We start from the raw sequence: 15,383 nt of genomic DNA, 5'->3' as shown, positions 1-15,383 counted from the left end.
TGTTATTAAACATGTAACGTCGTCAAATTAAATGACCTGAAATATGAGTGTGTATATTGTCAGAGATTTTCAGAGCACCTCCACTGTCAGACTGTGAGGGTTCATTTTGTGCAGAGAGCAGAATGTGTAGCTTTAATGGGTTTTGACAGGGGGTGCCAAACTCCTTCATTTGAAGGAGCTCGACCACGTTAGACCTCATCTGATGAGACTCCTGTCAGAGTAAGATTATGTGATAGGTTTGAGTTTCTGTAAAAGCACAGAGGAAGAAAGGCTGTTAGCTCTTTGAATAAGACACTTATTGTCTCAGTGTGATGACTTACTGAGCTGGAATCAGTGAAACTACTCAAATCATAAGAAAAAATATGACACTTGTGTACACTTAAAGAAAACTGTGCAGGATTTTACTGAAACATAACGTATATATTATGACCCTCTCTCGTTCGTGGTGTTTATGGGCGTGTTCCCCCACAGTGCTCAGGTGAGGTCACGGCTTTATAAAAAGGTAGTGACCAGACGACAGACCATGAGCAGCAGCAGGCATCCATGAGTCACAACGCCAAAGAAACAAATATAGATGTGGTACAGACTGTGGGTAATACATGCTCCACACTACAGCTACTGCACACCTGCAGTGTTCTCTCATACAGACGTGTTGGCAACGCTGCGGGATGAGTAGCGCTCCAAAAAATGTCCCTATCTAGAGCAAGTGTTTGGTTTGTCTCTTCTGGGCTACTGTAGAAGCATGACTGTGCAACATGGCGGCCTCTTTAGAGGAGGACCCGCTCCCTATGTAAATATGAACGTCTCATTCTGATTCTCATTATCAGGTGATCAAACACTAAAGAAAACATACTTATTATATCCTACATATCCTGATAAACACTGGAGCTTTAAAATAAAAACTGGGTGAGACAAGTGCCCTCCAAATGCAGCTAGAGGCTCACTGGTGTTAACTGTGGGACTTGTAGTTTATTTGGAGACAGGAGACAGATTATTTATGGACATTTCACTGAGACATGAGTTAATTTTCTGGGGTCATGAAATAATACATAGAATTAGTGAGATGAGGTGATTTCTAAACTTCAGTAAAATGATCCAAAATGTGTTTTAAACGAACTTTTATTTACTTATTTTAAATATCTTCATTCACCTTTGTCATTTTATCAGTGCACGGGTCCCTGGAGGTCCCCGAGCCCCAGTTTGGGAACCACCCACTGGCTTATTTTATAGCTTCAGAGCCCGACAAATGCTGTTGTCAATCAACTGTGTCAGGACGCACCTCCTTTCCAGTTGGGAGCGCACCGGGGCTTCGCATCTGGATTTTTACGCGTCGGTCGGTCGGTCCACGCCCACTAGACTGCCCGCTCCCCCCGCTGCGGCCCGCACACACTCGGCTCAGGGCTTCTGACGGAGGAGACCTGTCGTCCTCTCCCCCACCTTTCACAGCTCCTTCACTTTGTCAAACCTCTCTCTTTTCCTTTCAATGGCCGTGCGTGGCGTGATTTGCACTCAGCAGCGCAATAGTTAATGAGTGCCGGATGCGCCCTCACTCCAGCAGACCGCTACAGTACGAAGATGGCGTCGGAGGGAGCCAGCGGAGAGCAGCCTCCTCCGGTACAAACACTGGCAACCGCCGTGCTGGGAAGTGTCGACACGGTAAGACGTGAATGTTGAACCGGGGAAAGTGAAGCAGCGCGGGGCTGTTTTCAGCGGGGTGGTTGTTGGAGGAGTCGCGGCTGGAGAGACGGAGAAAATGCGGTGCGCATCTATTTCGCACAGGCTCGCGAAGCAACAGCGGTGGGCAGCGGGAGCCTCGCGACAATGTCTGGAGAAAAACAAGGAGATCGTGCTCGGTGTGAGGAGATAAATGAGCCTGACGTGTTTTACAACAGGCGCAATGTGGTGTTTTCTTTACTGTGAACGTTACAGTGAATTCTTTTGTTCGCCTGTGCCGCTGCTCCAACATTCATCCCGCTGCTGTAACGTTATCCTGCGGCTCTGTCTGCTCAGGTTGTTGCTCAGATATCTCTCAGTAAATGGGTTAACACGCAGAGACTTACAGAGAGCTGTTTCTCTCATGTTAAATCTGACATTAGAGGCTTTTTTATCTGGATTGGTTTCCTGAAAACATTTTATTCCACCTTCTTTATTCCCTGGAGGAGGTGATATATATATTCACCTGGCTGTGGGCTGATTGTGGCAAGGAAATGGTTATTTGCTGAAGTGGTCCTCTATAAATCAGTCCTACATGGAGCCTCACAGGCTTCCATAGCTTGTACCAGCTCACCTTACAGAGCTGTGAGTCCCTCTGCACTCATCCCCAGACCAGATGACTCAAGGCATTTCTTTTAAAGTAGTCCTTTTGTTGTTGACACACACATAGTTGTGATTTGTCACAGGTTGCAGCAGCAGCATGTGAGCCGGGGCAGCGGCTCGCCATCCCTCTGTGCGCACTGATCAATCTGTTGCCCCTGCTGCCGGGATGTCATGAAACCTTTCCCTCCCCTCAGCTGGATCCATGATGCAACCCGTCAGACTGCTGCTATCGACCTGACAGCGGATGCAAAATGGGCAGCGACGCTTCTGCCACTTGTTTGTGTTTAATGAACTCTGAGCAGCACGTCCAGAAAAGTGAAATAAGCACCTCTGTGGACGTGAGATTGAAGAGGTAGGCCGGTGGAGATGAGTGGCGGTGCTGGAATAGAAAGCAGCCACAGTCCCTGAGGTGGGTGGGTGGTAGCGTGGGTGTTGAGGTGGGGGTGGGCTTGAGCGGTGAGCTGAGGAGATGGTTGAAGAAGAGCTGCAGGGGGTGGATGGAAGGCAGAGGCAGCACGGTGGTGTTAGTGGAGGAGGAGGAGGAGGGGGGTGGAGGCCCTGTTCACCAGACACCTTTCTAAATTGGTCTTAATTTCAGTGACTCAGCTGGCATAGCTGGGAGTACCGTGTCAGCCAGCCCCCCCCCCTCTCCTGAGCGCGCTCAGAACTGCCTCGAGGCTGCTTTACATTTAGCGTTGAGGTGAACAGGTGCTTCAGAGACATGGGAGCTGGGCAGCCTCCTCAGCTCACCCATCGCTCTGCCAGCACACTCTTCCTTCTCCAGGCTGCAGCCAACGAAAGAGGGCTTCCGCCTTCGCGCCCTCCCACTGTCACCCCCCACCCCCACCCCCCACCGCCGCCACCATCATGCCTGCCGTGGTTAAATAAAGCACTTTGCTCTTTGCTCACCCCGTCAGACTCTGTGTTGTTGGCCCAAAGTGGGGGGAAGTTTCTTGTTTGTGAGGACTGTGAAGGACCGGCCCTTATGGTCCACAGAGGGGTCAAAGGTCAGCGAAAGGCACTCGGCTGGTCACCTCCCACTCGTTTACCTCAGGACATGTTAGTGTGGCGCACGCTGAAGTTAAAGGGACACATTCTGTAGATAATGAGATAATGAGAGTGGCAGATGTGGCACGAGTCCAAGAAACACGAGCGGTCAGATGATGAAGACGTTTATTTGGTTGAACGTTCAATGTTTGCAAATAACTAACGGCTAAAATAGCTCCTGTAACTCAAAGCCGTCTAATCACCTGTTGTTGGCCGAGAGAAGGCCCAAACAGTTTGAGCCTAATTAAAGGGGTTGTTGGATATATTACAGTGGGGTTGTTTGAGGTACTTCATATAAAGTCAGTGTGTGACATACGGTAGATGTGAGTCAGCACATCCCCAGTTTGGAGAAGCAGGCCTGAGTACTGTCACTGAATCTAAGTAGTGTACTGCTCTGGACGGGGGCAGCGGGAAAACGTATTTTTGCCACCTAAAAAAATCAGTATCCATTTGTTTGTGTGCTATATTTAGAACATTTTCACTGCTTTACCTTAATGTCTGACAGTGATTTCTGTCGGGGAACTGAAGCTGCTTTATCGCTCTCTTCAAAATAGAAATAATACATTTTATTTATAAGTGCCTCTCAGGAGACTCACGGTCACCTTACAGGCAAAGATAGAAAATAACAGCTGATTGAAAAAAGTCAACGAGATGAGGAATAAAGTAACATAACAAATAAATAATCAGCAAAACAAATTCACAGTGAACAAAATTTGGTGTAGATAGCGTGTGTGTCTGTGTGGGTAGATGGACGGGAGTCAAACTGAATAGGCTGTTTGAAAGAGATGAGTTTTGAGGCAGGATTTAAAAGTGGAGAGAGTTGATGTTACGAATGTCCAGTGGGAGGAAGTTCCAGAGGCGGGGGCAGGGCGGCTGAATGCAGTAGACCCCATGGAGGTCAGGCGGGCCGGTGAAGACCTGACAGTGCGGGTGAGGGTGTGGATGAGCAAGAGTTCGGAGAGGTACAGAGGTGCCATGTTGAGGATGGCCTTGAAGGTGAGGAGTAAGATCTTAAAGTCATCGCTGTGTTGAACAGGGAGCCAGTGAAGCTGCTGAAGGACAGGAGTGATGTGAATTGACCTATGGCTAAGCCACGCCCCCTCCACTCACTCGGACAAACTTTCAACATTCAGTGCCCGGCGCTATGGCAGGTGTCACAGTACACGGCATTTCGCAGGAGGCAACTGATGATTTCGCCATCAAAGACAACAAGTTTAAGTGCCACTGAAGTTAAGGTTTTTGGCTCAGAATATGAGAAAAGGATAACGGCCTTTTTACCATCTTTACCAAGAGTGTCTCTCCGTTAGTTTGGTGCTACAGTATTTACACTGAATCATTCAGCATAACGTTTGCCAACCTTTGTTATCTCTGCCATTACAGATAAGTTAATGAAGCTAAGCTCCAGAAGTTAACGTTAGCTTAACTAGAGCCCTTTGGACAACAGCTAACAATGATGTACCATCACCAAAGTACAAAACTAGAACAAAATAGGCTAATGAACTCCCAGCAAACAAGGTGACATGATGAACAACGCAGCTAGGAGCTAACGTTAGGCTAACTTTAGCTAACGTTAGCTAGAGATGTTAAAGATAACTTTATATTTCTTTGCAGCAAAGTGACAATATGTTGCCTCAAACACAATGTTGACTTACCTTAGAACAGATGTAGACATCATTGTTAATCTTATTCACGTTGAGTTGATGTTGTGGTCTAACGTTACCACACAACTTTATCCAAAGGAGACACTTTTCTCGCTTGAGATGTGGTTTAAAGTGTAAAAATACACCTGGTCGCCCAGCCTCTCAGGATACCTTGTGTCAGAGTTGCATGTACCCCATGCACACCGTTTGACCATTTTTAAACTTCAAATCTCAGAAAAAGCTCGTAAAACCGAACAAAGCTGACTTTCTGTAATGCATTTCAATGGACGTCCAGGCAGAGAATGTCCCAGTGTATGGGAATGGCTATACGCACTGTGATTGGCTCATCACGTTTGAGGGCGGGACTTAGCCATAGGTCAATTGTGGAGGGAGTTCTGGTGGTGATGCGAGCAGCAGGGTTCTGGACCAGCGTGGTGGCGGCAGCGGACTCCGGGGTTTTTTCAGACCTAATTGTATTGCAGAGTTTTGCATAGCGGCGAAGTTGTAGGAAGCCTCTGCAAGTAATTGGTTGCTGGCAGACACTCTGTGCTGCAATAAAATGGTTAATCAGCAGTGCCGTGCACTGTAGAGCCGATGTGCTGCTGGTTCTGCCGGCCTGAATACAATATAATGTCTATAGCCTTACTGTTGTGTGTACAGCCTTTATAGACTGAGCTGAGTAGTGATGCACGGGTCGACCCGTAACCCGCGGGACCCACAAATGGACCTGTGGGTCGGGCAGCAGTGATCGTCTGTTAAATCGGTCTGTAAATGATAGTTTGACATTATTGGCTATTACTGTCATGGCATCCGAAGGTACTGATGCGTTGAGCAGGTGACAGTCCGCGGCCGTTTTCAAAACACACTTGTGTCACGCACTCCAAAAGAAACTTGTTGAAACTTTAAACAGTAATTTATTGTACAAAATGGGGGGAACAAACGTTGACAAAAATGGTTCTATAATTCATATTAAATTCAAAAGATAACGAAAAAACAGCTACAAGTTAGAGGGAATAGTGATAAAGTGGTAAAACTTGGCATTGATCCACAGCCTCAGACGGATGCGCTCAAGCGTGCCGTGCGCACAAGCTCAGTTGGTAGGCTGTACTATATTTTCACATTCTTAACAATGCAATTTAAAAGTTTTGATTTCTATTGATAACCTACATTTACCAACAACAAAAAGACTACATTTAGCACCAAAAAATATGTAAATAAATAAATAAGTAAATAAAAAAATGAATATCGAATACCAAATTTTCATAACGAATACCTACCCATAGAAACGAATATTCGAATATCCGAATATTTGGGTACAGCCCTACGGCTGCCGCAGCTTTTCATTTCTGTATTGTACTCCGCCGGCTTCTTCAAACTTGGGGCTTGCCGACCGCCATCTTCTTCATGTAATGCACTGTCTATGGAGTACAAAGAAGTGAAGTGATCAGCTGATGATTATTGCAACTCTCGGTTTGTCCCGGCTGAACTACAGAAACAGTCCATTCACAGCTGTGCATTGATGTGACGCATCTTTTCACTCACTAACAGTCTTTGAACACAGACACCAGCTGCAGAGAGCACATTAACCAGAGAGCAGACAAACTTTTCATTTTCAGCCATTACTGAATTAATGTTAATTATCTACAGCTGATCTAATCTGCTGCTGCTGATGTCTGTCATCTTACCCAGCGACAGCTACAAAGGAGAAGAAGCGTGCTACCTATATGTGACGAGAGATAAGATAAAACTTCATGCATCCCGAGGGAGACTGCAGCGCCGCAGCTGCAATCAAATGTGTAAATGTAAAAGGTCTAATGTAACAATAAGGTACAAATCTAAATAACAGCAGATGCCAAAATCAGGTTTGATGACAGATTTGTAGCTTTGAAGCTCAGTGAATTCATGTATGTTAGAGACTGAGAGTGAGCCAGTTATTAAACCCATCCCCAGTGTAAACAAATACTCAGACATTTTTGGTGAAGCTGAATGTGAGCTCCAGAACTCTTGGTTTAACATCTCATTGCATAGACAACCAAAATAAGTTCTTCTTTAAATGTCACCCAGCTACTCGTTCAGCCTCATCTTCAGTCCTCTGGCAGGACTATTGTGAAAGTGAAGCCTGAGACCGGTCACCAGTGGTTATGTGGGACATGCTGCCATGTTGGAGGAGTGCCACTAGCATGAGTGGCTGTAATGTCATCGCTTCTTCTTCCTGACAACAAAATTTCTGTGCTCTGACACAGGAGGGGGGTGGGGGTGGGGCGGGGGTTCAAATTTCCCTGTAAACAAGTTAGAGAGGTCATCAGAGAGGATTAAATATAATTGTAGAATCTATTTAAGGGTCAGTTCACCCAAATTACAGAAAAATCTAACCATGCAAAACAATCTTTGGTTTCAGGTTTTGAGAGATCAGTCTCTCAGATTGATGCTGCTGCTCCAATACAAGGAGGTTTTGTTTGTGGTGCTTCCGACTATCTGCTGACCTGATGGCTGGGTATCAGCGCTGATACTAACCTGATTAGTCAATCGGTCAACATCCAACACATGACCACATCATGAGCTTTAACACTATTCATTCAGTCACTCTGGGGTTCAGTTTTAATTCAATCCCTGATCTCATGTTAGTCCACATAAAAATTAATCTATTGAGTTCCAAACAGTTAATTATAATATTTTGTACATGTTTTCTGCAGGTGGAAATCACCAGAGGATCCACGATCAATACTTAAGGCATGATATGATATTATTGCAATTTTAAATATGTTGTGATATGCTGAGTATTGAGATGACAAATGTTAGATTTTATTACCTTTTTTTACAATAAATAATTATGTCCCAAAAGGAAAACTTTGTCAACATCTGTTTTATCCAATAACATAAAGTTTTCAGTCTCTTCATCTCACCACAGCCACTGATTATATCATGCTATCATGCTAGTAGGCTACCTAATTATTTATTTTAGACTTGCACCGATTGCAGTTTTTTGGGCCGATACCAATTTCCGATTTGCAGAGTGTTTTTTCAAACCACTTTACAGCACACAAGATATTTTCTCTTTCCTTTATTAGAACATTTTAACCAAGATACAACCAGCTTTTCAATAATCATCTCAGACAAACAACAAAAACAGTGACACAGGTTAAGAAACATTTTCCTTTTTGCTCAAATATACAGTATTAAAATAAATAAGTAAAAAAGGCATACTTAAATAAAAACATAGATAAATAAAATAATAATTCTTGGTGTATAGCATTTGTGGGTAGTTTCTTAAATAGACAAAAAAAGTAAAAATATCTTGTGTGGAAAATTCACACAGGTCTTCAGGATGCGCCCGCCAGTAAACGCGCGGACACATGCATCTTCAGCACGCGGACATGCGCCTCATCAGTTTCAAGCGGCACAGTGCAGCAGTGAGAGCTCCGCAGTTCAGTTTAACACGGACGATTACCAACTTTCTTCTTCACTCTTTTGATGTGTGTGCGTGAATGATTGAGGTAGCCCATGTTTCACTTTCTCACATCGCCCAAGCCGTGAGCTGCGCATGTGCGTGCGCTGCTGATGTTACACGATGTCAATCATGTGGCGTGCCGGGAATTTGTCCAGTGTTTTAAATCAGCATATTTTAGACTGACCGGCGGGTGTCAGATCACGGCCAATCACGTGAAAACCGGCCCGATTCCGAGCACTGCCGATAAATCGGTGCAAGTCTAATTTATTTGTATTTGTATAATAAGAATTTATATAATTCGGATTTATATAATAAAAAATCAATACTTGGCACTGTGTGACGATACAATAATGTATAATGGTGCAAAATTCCTGCCTTGAACAGGCAGTGTAAAAGGGGCTATTAACTAAGGGGGGTGGGACTCAGGAGGGGTCAATTGAAAAGGTCAGATTCCATAAGATTTGTGCTGTTCACATTGTTAAGAGCAAAGACTGACCCCCTCTGCCTTCAGTGTGAATGCAGCCAGTGAACACTTTTCCTCTGACCTTTATTAGAAGTATATAAAAACTGTGTGAGACAGGTATCTCAAAACTTGGACAAACTGAATAAAAACGGTCTGCATTCTTCAATACCACAAGAGAATGTAAAAAATAATATATTTTAATTTAACCTTTTTAATTCGCTGTGATTCCCCCAGTTTGATGGCATTTTCCTGCATTATTACCCCCTCACAGACGTCTGTTTACAGGCTGTCATATCACACAGTTTCGTGCTCGCAGTAAGAGGACATGAGTCTGTGAGAAACTTACAGGCCTAGGCGAGCTTTTTGCTTAGCAGAACACGAGCACAAAGCGAGCAGTTCTCATCCCTCGTGGCTCAGACTGAAATGACACAGGCCTTAATAAGTGGACCGGGGCTAACAGCGAGCCTCTGAGTGCCGGCCAGGCTGCTCGTGCCCTTGGCGCTCAGCACACGGCTCATGGAACAAATTAGTGTTCGCTTCCCTCACCTGCTCACTGTGCAGAAATGCCAGAGAGAAGCAGCCCTCCACCCTCACCTCACCACCCGAGGCCCCGTGACAGCACGGGGTGGCTCAGGGTTGCCATCCATCAAGCCCTCTCTGAGTCGTCCAATTCTCTGAGTGGTGAACGCTGCCGGGAAAAAGGGGGCTCGGGGATCGATTGGAAGGCTCGATGTGAATGAATCAATCCCTTTGGAATCTCTCCTGCTTTTATTTCCAGCTCTTGCCGTGATGGCATCAGGATAAAAACGTGGTTTGACTAAACTGAAACATGTGATTGACGCAACACTTTCCAGCTCCTTGTTCTGAGAAGAAAAAAGGTCCACGTTAGAGTGAGTAGCCACAGACCTCTCTCTGTTAGAAACCGATTGCTGTGATATTTTTCAGCACCTGTCTTGAAGACATCTCTGGCTTTTAAAGGAGAGAGCGTTGGCCTGTTTATTCATATGTATTTATTACCTCTGTTCCCGTTGTCTGAGCATGAACTTTTCCCCCTTACGGTGAAATAAACAACGTCACCGGAGCGTTTAAAGGACACATAGAAGGCAGCAGCTTGTTGAAATGTTACACCGGCCTGTTCAAAGTCATATTCTGTGTGAGGGACCTCTGGAGACGTGTCGGACGCCTTGATGAAATGGAATAATCTTGGCCGAGGTTTCGATGTAGGCTTGTAAATCAGGCCTAAATGGCCGGCTGACAACTGAGCGTCACCAGAATGAGCAGGTAGCAATCCGCCTGATGTGCACCAGAGGCCGAGACGCTCCTCGCCTCCTCCATTTGCCTCTCCCGCCTCTGTTTTATTGAGGTTTTATTGAACAAATAGCCCGGTGAAAAGCTTCCAGATATTGAGAATGCAGCTGGATGTGGCTCTGAGCAGACGGCTGCAGTAGTCGCCAACACGGTAACTGGAAATTCTTCTGTCACCGGCCTCCAGTGTTATCTTCTGGCCTCTCTTTGTGAAGTGACATCATTTTTTGGGACTCTCCAGCCAAGAATTTGACTCATTTTCCTCACTTAGGTTTTGCTTAGGGTGAGCTCAATCCCTTCCAAGGTCCCTTAACACAACAATTTGATGCTGTGCTTTGGAATGTGGACTAACCAGATGCCGCTGTGATGTTCAGGGTTGTGAGCAGGAAAAAAAAGCTGTCTCCCTCTGAGGAGTCAGAGATGAACAGGACTCAAAGTATTGTCCCGAAATTCACAATGTCTTTAGAACAATTGTCTCTTGGTTGTTGTTGAATTTAACAGCTTAACTCTAGGCTGTGTGGCATTTTGAGTTAGTCACTAAATCCTCACTTAAAGACTTTTCTTGGACATAATTTCTGTACAAACCCGAATTTTATTTGCGAAATCAACATCAGAACAAATATAAAGCAACCTAGTGTCGGGAAAAGTGCTCAGATGCAGACTTTAGCTCTCTTTCTGGAACCACCGCAGACGTGCTTGTTGTTGCCATGGGTAACAGTATGACGTCAATATGTCAACAAGTCGAAATATCGCGAGTATCACAATATGAAATTGTTCATATGATATTAAAAATTATACCAGTGTTATCGTGAATGAGATGATACGGCACACCTCTACTGGGAAATTCAGAAAAAGGTTTTCACTCTACTGTAATGCCGTCCTTGAAACCAGGAAAACACTTACTATATTACAATATCTAAAATCTACGACAATATATATCGTCCCATATCACAAATTCAATATCAACATTTTACCCAGCCCCACTTCACATGTTTTGTTCTTTCCAAATGAGTCCAAACCCCGAAATTAACAATTCAGTTTACAGAGAGATAAAACAGAGAAAGCAGAATTTCAGAAGCTGACACCAGAGTTTGGTATTTTTTCATAACAAATTTAATCAATTATCGTTGTTCAACTGATTGTTTCAAGTCCAGGATACACAAGTTATTATTTTATTTGATTGTCATTATGATTATTAGGGCTGCCCCCAACTTAGAATTTTCCTAGCTGACCAACAGTCATCATCAGTGGACTAGTCTCTAGGGCTGTATCCAAATATTCGGGTATTCGAATATTTGTTTCTATGGGTAGGTATTCATTATGAAAATTTGGTATTCGATATTCGTTTTTTTATTTACTTTTTTTCATATTTTTTTGGTGCTAAATGTAGTCTTTTTGTTGTTGGTAAATGTAGGTTATCAATAAAAATCAAAACTTTTAAATTGCATTGTTAAAAATGTGAAAATATAGTATAGCTAGTATAGTATAGCTGAAGTTTTACCACTTTATCACTATTCCCTCTAACTTGTAGCTGTTTTTTCGTTATCTTTTGAATTTAATATGAATTATGGAACCGTTTTTGTCAACGTTTGTTCCCCCCATTTTGTACAATAAATTATTGTTTAAAGTTTCAACAAGTTTCTTTTGGAGTGCGTGACACAAGTGTGTTTTGAAAACGACTGTGGACTGTCACCTGCTCAACGCATCAGTACCTTTGGATGCCATGACAGTAATAGCCAATAATGTCAAAATATCATTTACAAACCGATTTAACAGACGATCACTGCTGCCCGACCCGCAGGTCCATTTGTGGGTCCCGCGGGTTACGGGTCGACCCGCGCATCACTACTCAGCTCAGTCTATAAAGGCTGTACACACAACAGTAAGGCTATAGACATTATATTGTATTCAGGCCGGCAGAACCAGCAGCACGTCGGCTCTACAGTGCACGGCACTGCTGATTAACCATTTTATTGCAGCACAGAGTGTCTGCCAGCAACCAATTACTTGCAGAGGCTTCCTACAACTTGTTTCAGCAGTTCCGATTTAATCAGAAGACACATTAAACAGGATGACTAGCCAATGTGAAAATCCAAAGAAAGCACAGAATAATGTACTGAAGGAGACTGTTGTGCCATCACATTTTTTTGTGGTTTGAGAGCAAAGATCCGGTCGCCACTGTGCAAAACTCCACAATACAATTAGGTCTGAAAAAACCCCGGTAGCGACCAATGAAATCTTGCCGACTAATGACCTTTCTGGTCGACTTACGTTTTGTCACCTATCAGGGGCCAGCCCTAATCATTACTTATTAATTAAAATTTACAACCTTGTCTGGTTTTGTAAAAACAACATTTACTGTATCTTTACAGCAAAGAGTAGAAACTGACTTTAACCTCAGACGAGTCATCCCTTCGTAGAGTAGACGGAGGCAGCACACACAGCCGATTTGCTTTTCATAAGTAGACCGGAAAAAGCTTTTAATTGACATGAGGGGAAGCATGAAGTGTTTCTGGTCACTCCCAATTACAGTCATCTCCACCCGTTAGCCCCGCGGTCGCTGCTGACCAAATAGGGGCTTAATGACCTAACTAAATGTAATTAGACCTTAATAGCTGGGGGGTAGGACGGGACATCTAGCCTAATTTGAGGGCTGCACTTAATGAGACCAGGTGGAGAGAGCGGAGGGACTAAGTGGTGCATTTGTCATGTATGATTGTGACATGTTGTTTCTGGTCTGTGTTGCAGAAATGTGAGTTCAACATGGATAACCTGAGCAAGCCAGAGCTGCTCACCCTGCTGAGTATCATGGAGGGAGAGCTGGAGGCCCGCGACCTGGTCATAGAAGCCCTGAGGGTGAGTCCAGATAACACACCAACACACTCCTGTACTCATCAGCTAAGCCTCTGTCATCTCCGCCGTCGCTGGGTTGAATTAAAACACAACCTGTTTGAAGCAGACTGCCTTTGTGAGAGACTTGAGATGAGACGATAAGCTGTAATTGTGACCCAGAATTGTGTTGGTATCACTCGGTTTAATGAGCGCTGAATGGTCGTGAACGCTGCTGAATGAATGCGATATCACAAAATCTGAGTCGGTGGCTTTTCCCCCAGAAATGTGCACAGCACTTGTGTGATCGCGATGAAAGACTCGGCCCCGCTGTTTCTTTCTTTGCTTTGTAATTACGTGCTGATAAGAGGTCTCTCTAATTGCCTTTGTTGAATGGGAGCTGGCTGAGCGACTGGTTAGCACTTCCTGCCAGAAAGGCCGGTGTGATCAAATCCTCGTGTCCACCCAGCACCACCTGCTTAACTATCAGGAAGAAACAGATGGATAAAGTCACTGGTTCTGGCTCCTGTTGTTCCTCAGTGACTAGTGAAAACCAATCAGGCAGGTGCTGCTTGAGTAAAAGGTGAGGTTGATTTTATTTGCATATACAGTAGAAATTTGAGCCTGAAATACAAGAACAGTTCTGTCTCTGTCTGAACAGTGCTAAACGATATGTTAAGAGAAATTTGAGGATGGTAAGTTAATATTTGTGTTTTTCTGACAATCCTGGTTTTTGTTCTGAAGAGTTTTGAGTGTTTTGAGCCGTCTCAGTGGTTTGAAGAGCCTTGTATGTCCTCTATATCCTAAACACTTTCAACTACAGCAGATAACATTGATGTCATGTCTTCACATTTGGCAGTTTTCTGCACAATCACAAAATCTCACCAAGTGAAATTAATTGACATGCAGGAACTAAAAAGGAGGGAACTTGGGAAGGACAGACAACTTTTCTTCTTTTGATTAGTTTAAGTTGCAGAAATGCCCCGAGGACTCTAGATCCTAATTAAATCACTTATTCCTTGTTCCAAAGCTGATCTCCAAACTTTAGAAACTTCTTTGATGGGACACCAATCAGTCATCTTAAAGCAAACCTGAAGGACAAATAAGAAATAGACACAGATGGTGTCACGAGAGCTTCCAGTGGTCGTGTATTTTTTTCATACCAGTGAGTTGGCTACGTTTTGAAAGTTCTCTTAGCTTTTGCAGTTTAATAAATAAACAATTCAAACACACAAAATGTAGAGGTGGCCTAATATTCTTATTTTCCTCATTATACAAAAAAATACACAAGGTAAATGGACTGCACTTGTGTAGTGCCTTTCTGGTCGTGTATGTCACATTCACACGCACATTCACACACTGGGGCCGAGGCTACCATACGTGGTGCCACCTCCTACTCGGTAACCAATCACATGCACTAACACACAAATAAAACAGCCTTCAGGAGCAATTTGGGGTTCAGTATCTTGCCCAAGGATACTTTGACATGCAGACTGGAGAAGCTGGGGATCAAACTGCTGATTTTCTGATTAGCGGATGACCCACTCTACCTCTGAGCCACAGCCGTACACCTTCGAAATTCATATCTCTATCTTTCACTGACTGAAAGCAGCTTAATGGCCTTGTTAATTCGACGTAAAACACACTTCAGTAGAACTCCCCAAAACCATCATGGCTAGTTTTATTAGGTAGTTCACTGTTCAAACAATCACCAGTTCTGGTTTGGTTGAAATAAACTTTAATTCACAGAGAAATGTGAAAATATGCTGCTTTCCTTGTGGTCTCTCTGCTGTTGCTGGATGGCTGTTTACAGTCCTGGAACGTTTTCCCCACCACTCTCAGTCTCCATGGCCTCATCGTTAAAGTCGTGAACAGCCAACCTCTAGTTCCCAAATTTTTTTCTCCAAGGGTGGCGAAGGCATGATCTGCCCTGCTCTCCCTCTGATTGGTTAGCACTTTAATCGACCAGTGGCTGGGGTGGTTAGTTTCAGGCAAGAGGATTGGTTAGGGTTTGAGTAAGAATGTCAGGTATGCCAATCAGAGGCAGAGTGAGGCAGCAAAGGGCGGACATGCTCTTGCAATTCAGGGAGAGAAAAACTCACCTCTGCCCCCCCTCCGCCTGTGTTGCCCCGGTGACTGTGAGCTAACCTCTGTTAGCTCTGTTAGCACTGTTGCCATTGTTAGCACTGCTCGATGCCTCCATTTTGGTACAGCCACCTCCATGTTTTCTTGTAACGTCGGAGGTAAGAGCCAGTCTCAGCCCAGACTATGAATGTTGTGTATTGCAAAGTGAAAAATAATTTCTTTATCCGCCCTGATTCAGATCCGTTTCAAA

The 15,383-nt window shown here is 44.1% G+C and overlaps 1 protein-coding gene across 1 annotated transcript in view; it reads left to right on the top strand.

Annotated features, from left to right (window-relative positions):
• The first annotated feature begins 1,292 nt into the window (after positions 1–1,292).
• The window catches only part of cttnbp2 (cortactin binding protein 2), a 166,440-nt gene continuing 152,349 nt past the window's right edge, over positions 1,293–15,383 (top strand). Inside the window, exons 1-2 of the mRNA XM_049573026.1 lie at positions 1,293–1,656; positions 12,968–13,075. Coding sequence (XP_049428983.1) covers positions 1,528–1,656; positions 12,968–13,075 — 237 coding nt within the window. The 5' untranslated portion in view covers positions 1,293–1,527. The remainder of the gene's footprint in view (positions 1,657–12,967; positions 13,076–15,383) is intronic.

This window comes from Epinephelus fuscoguttatus, linkage group LG4 (genome assembly GCF_011397635.1).
Source record: "Epinephelus fuscoguttatus linkage group LG4, E.fuscoguttatus.final_Chr_v1".
Taxonomy (NCBI): domain Eukaryota; kingdom Metazoa; phylum Chordata; class Actinopteri; order Perciformes; family Serranidae; genus Epinephelus; species Epinephelus fuscoguttatus.
This window is presented reverse-complemented; position numbering and strand designations above follow the sequence as displayed.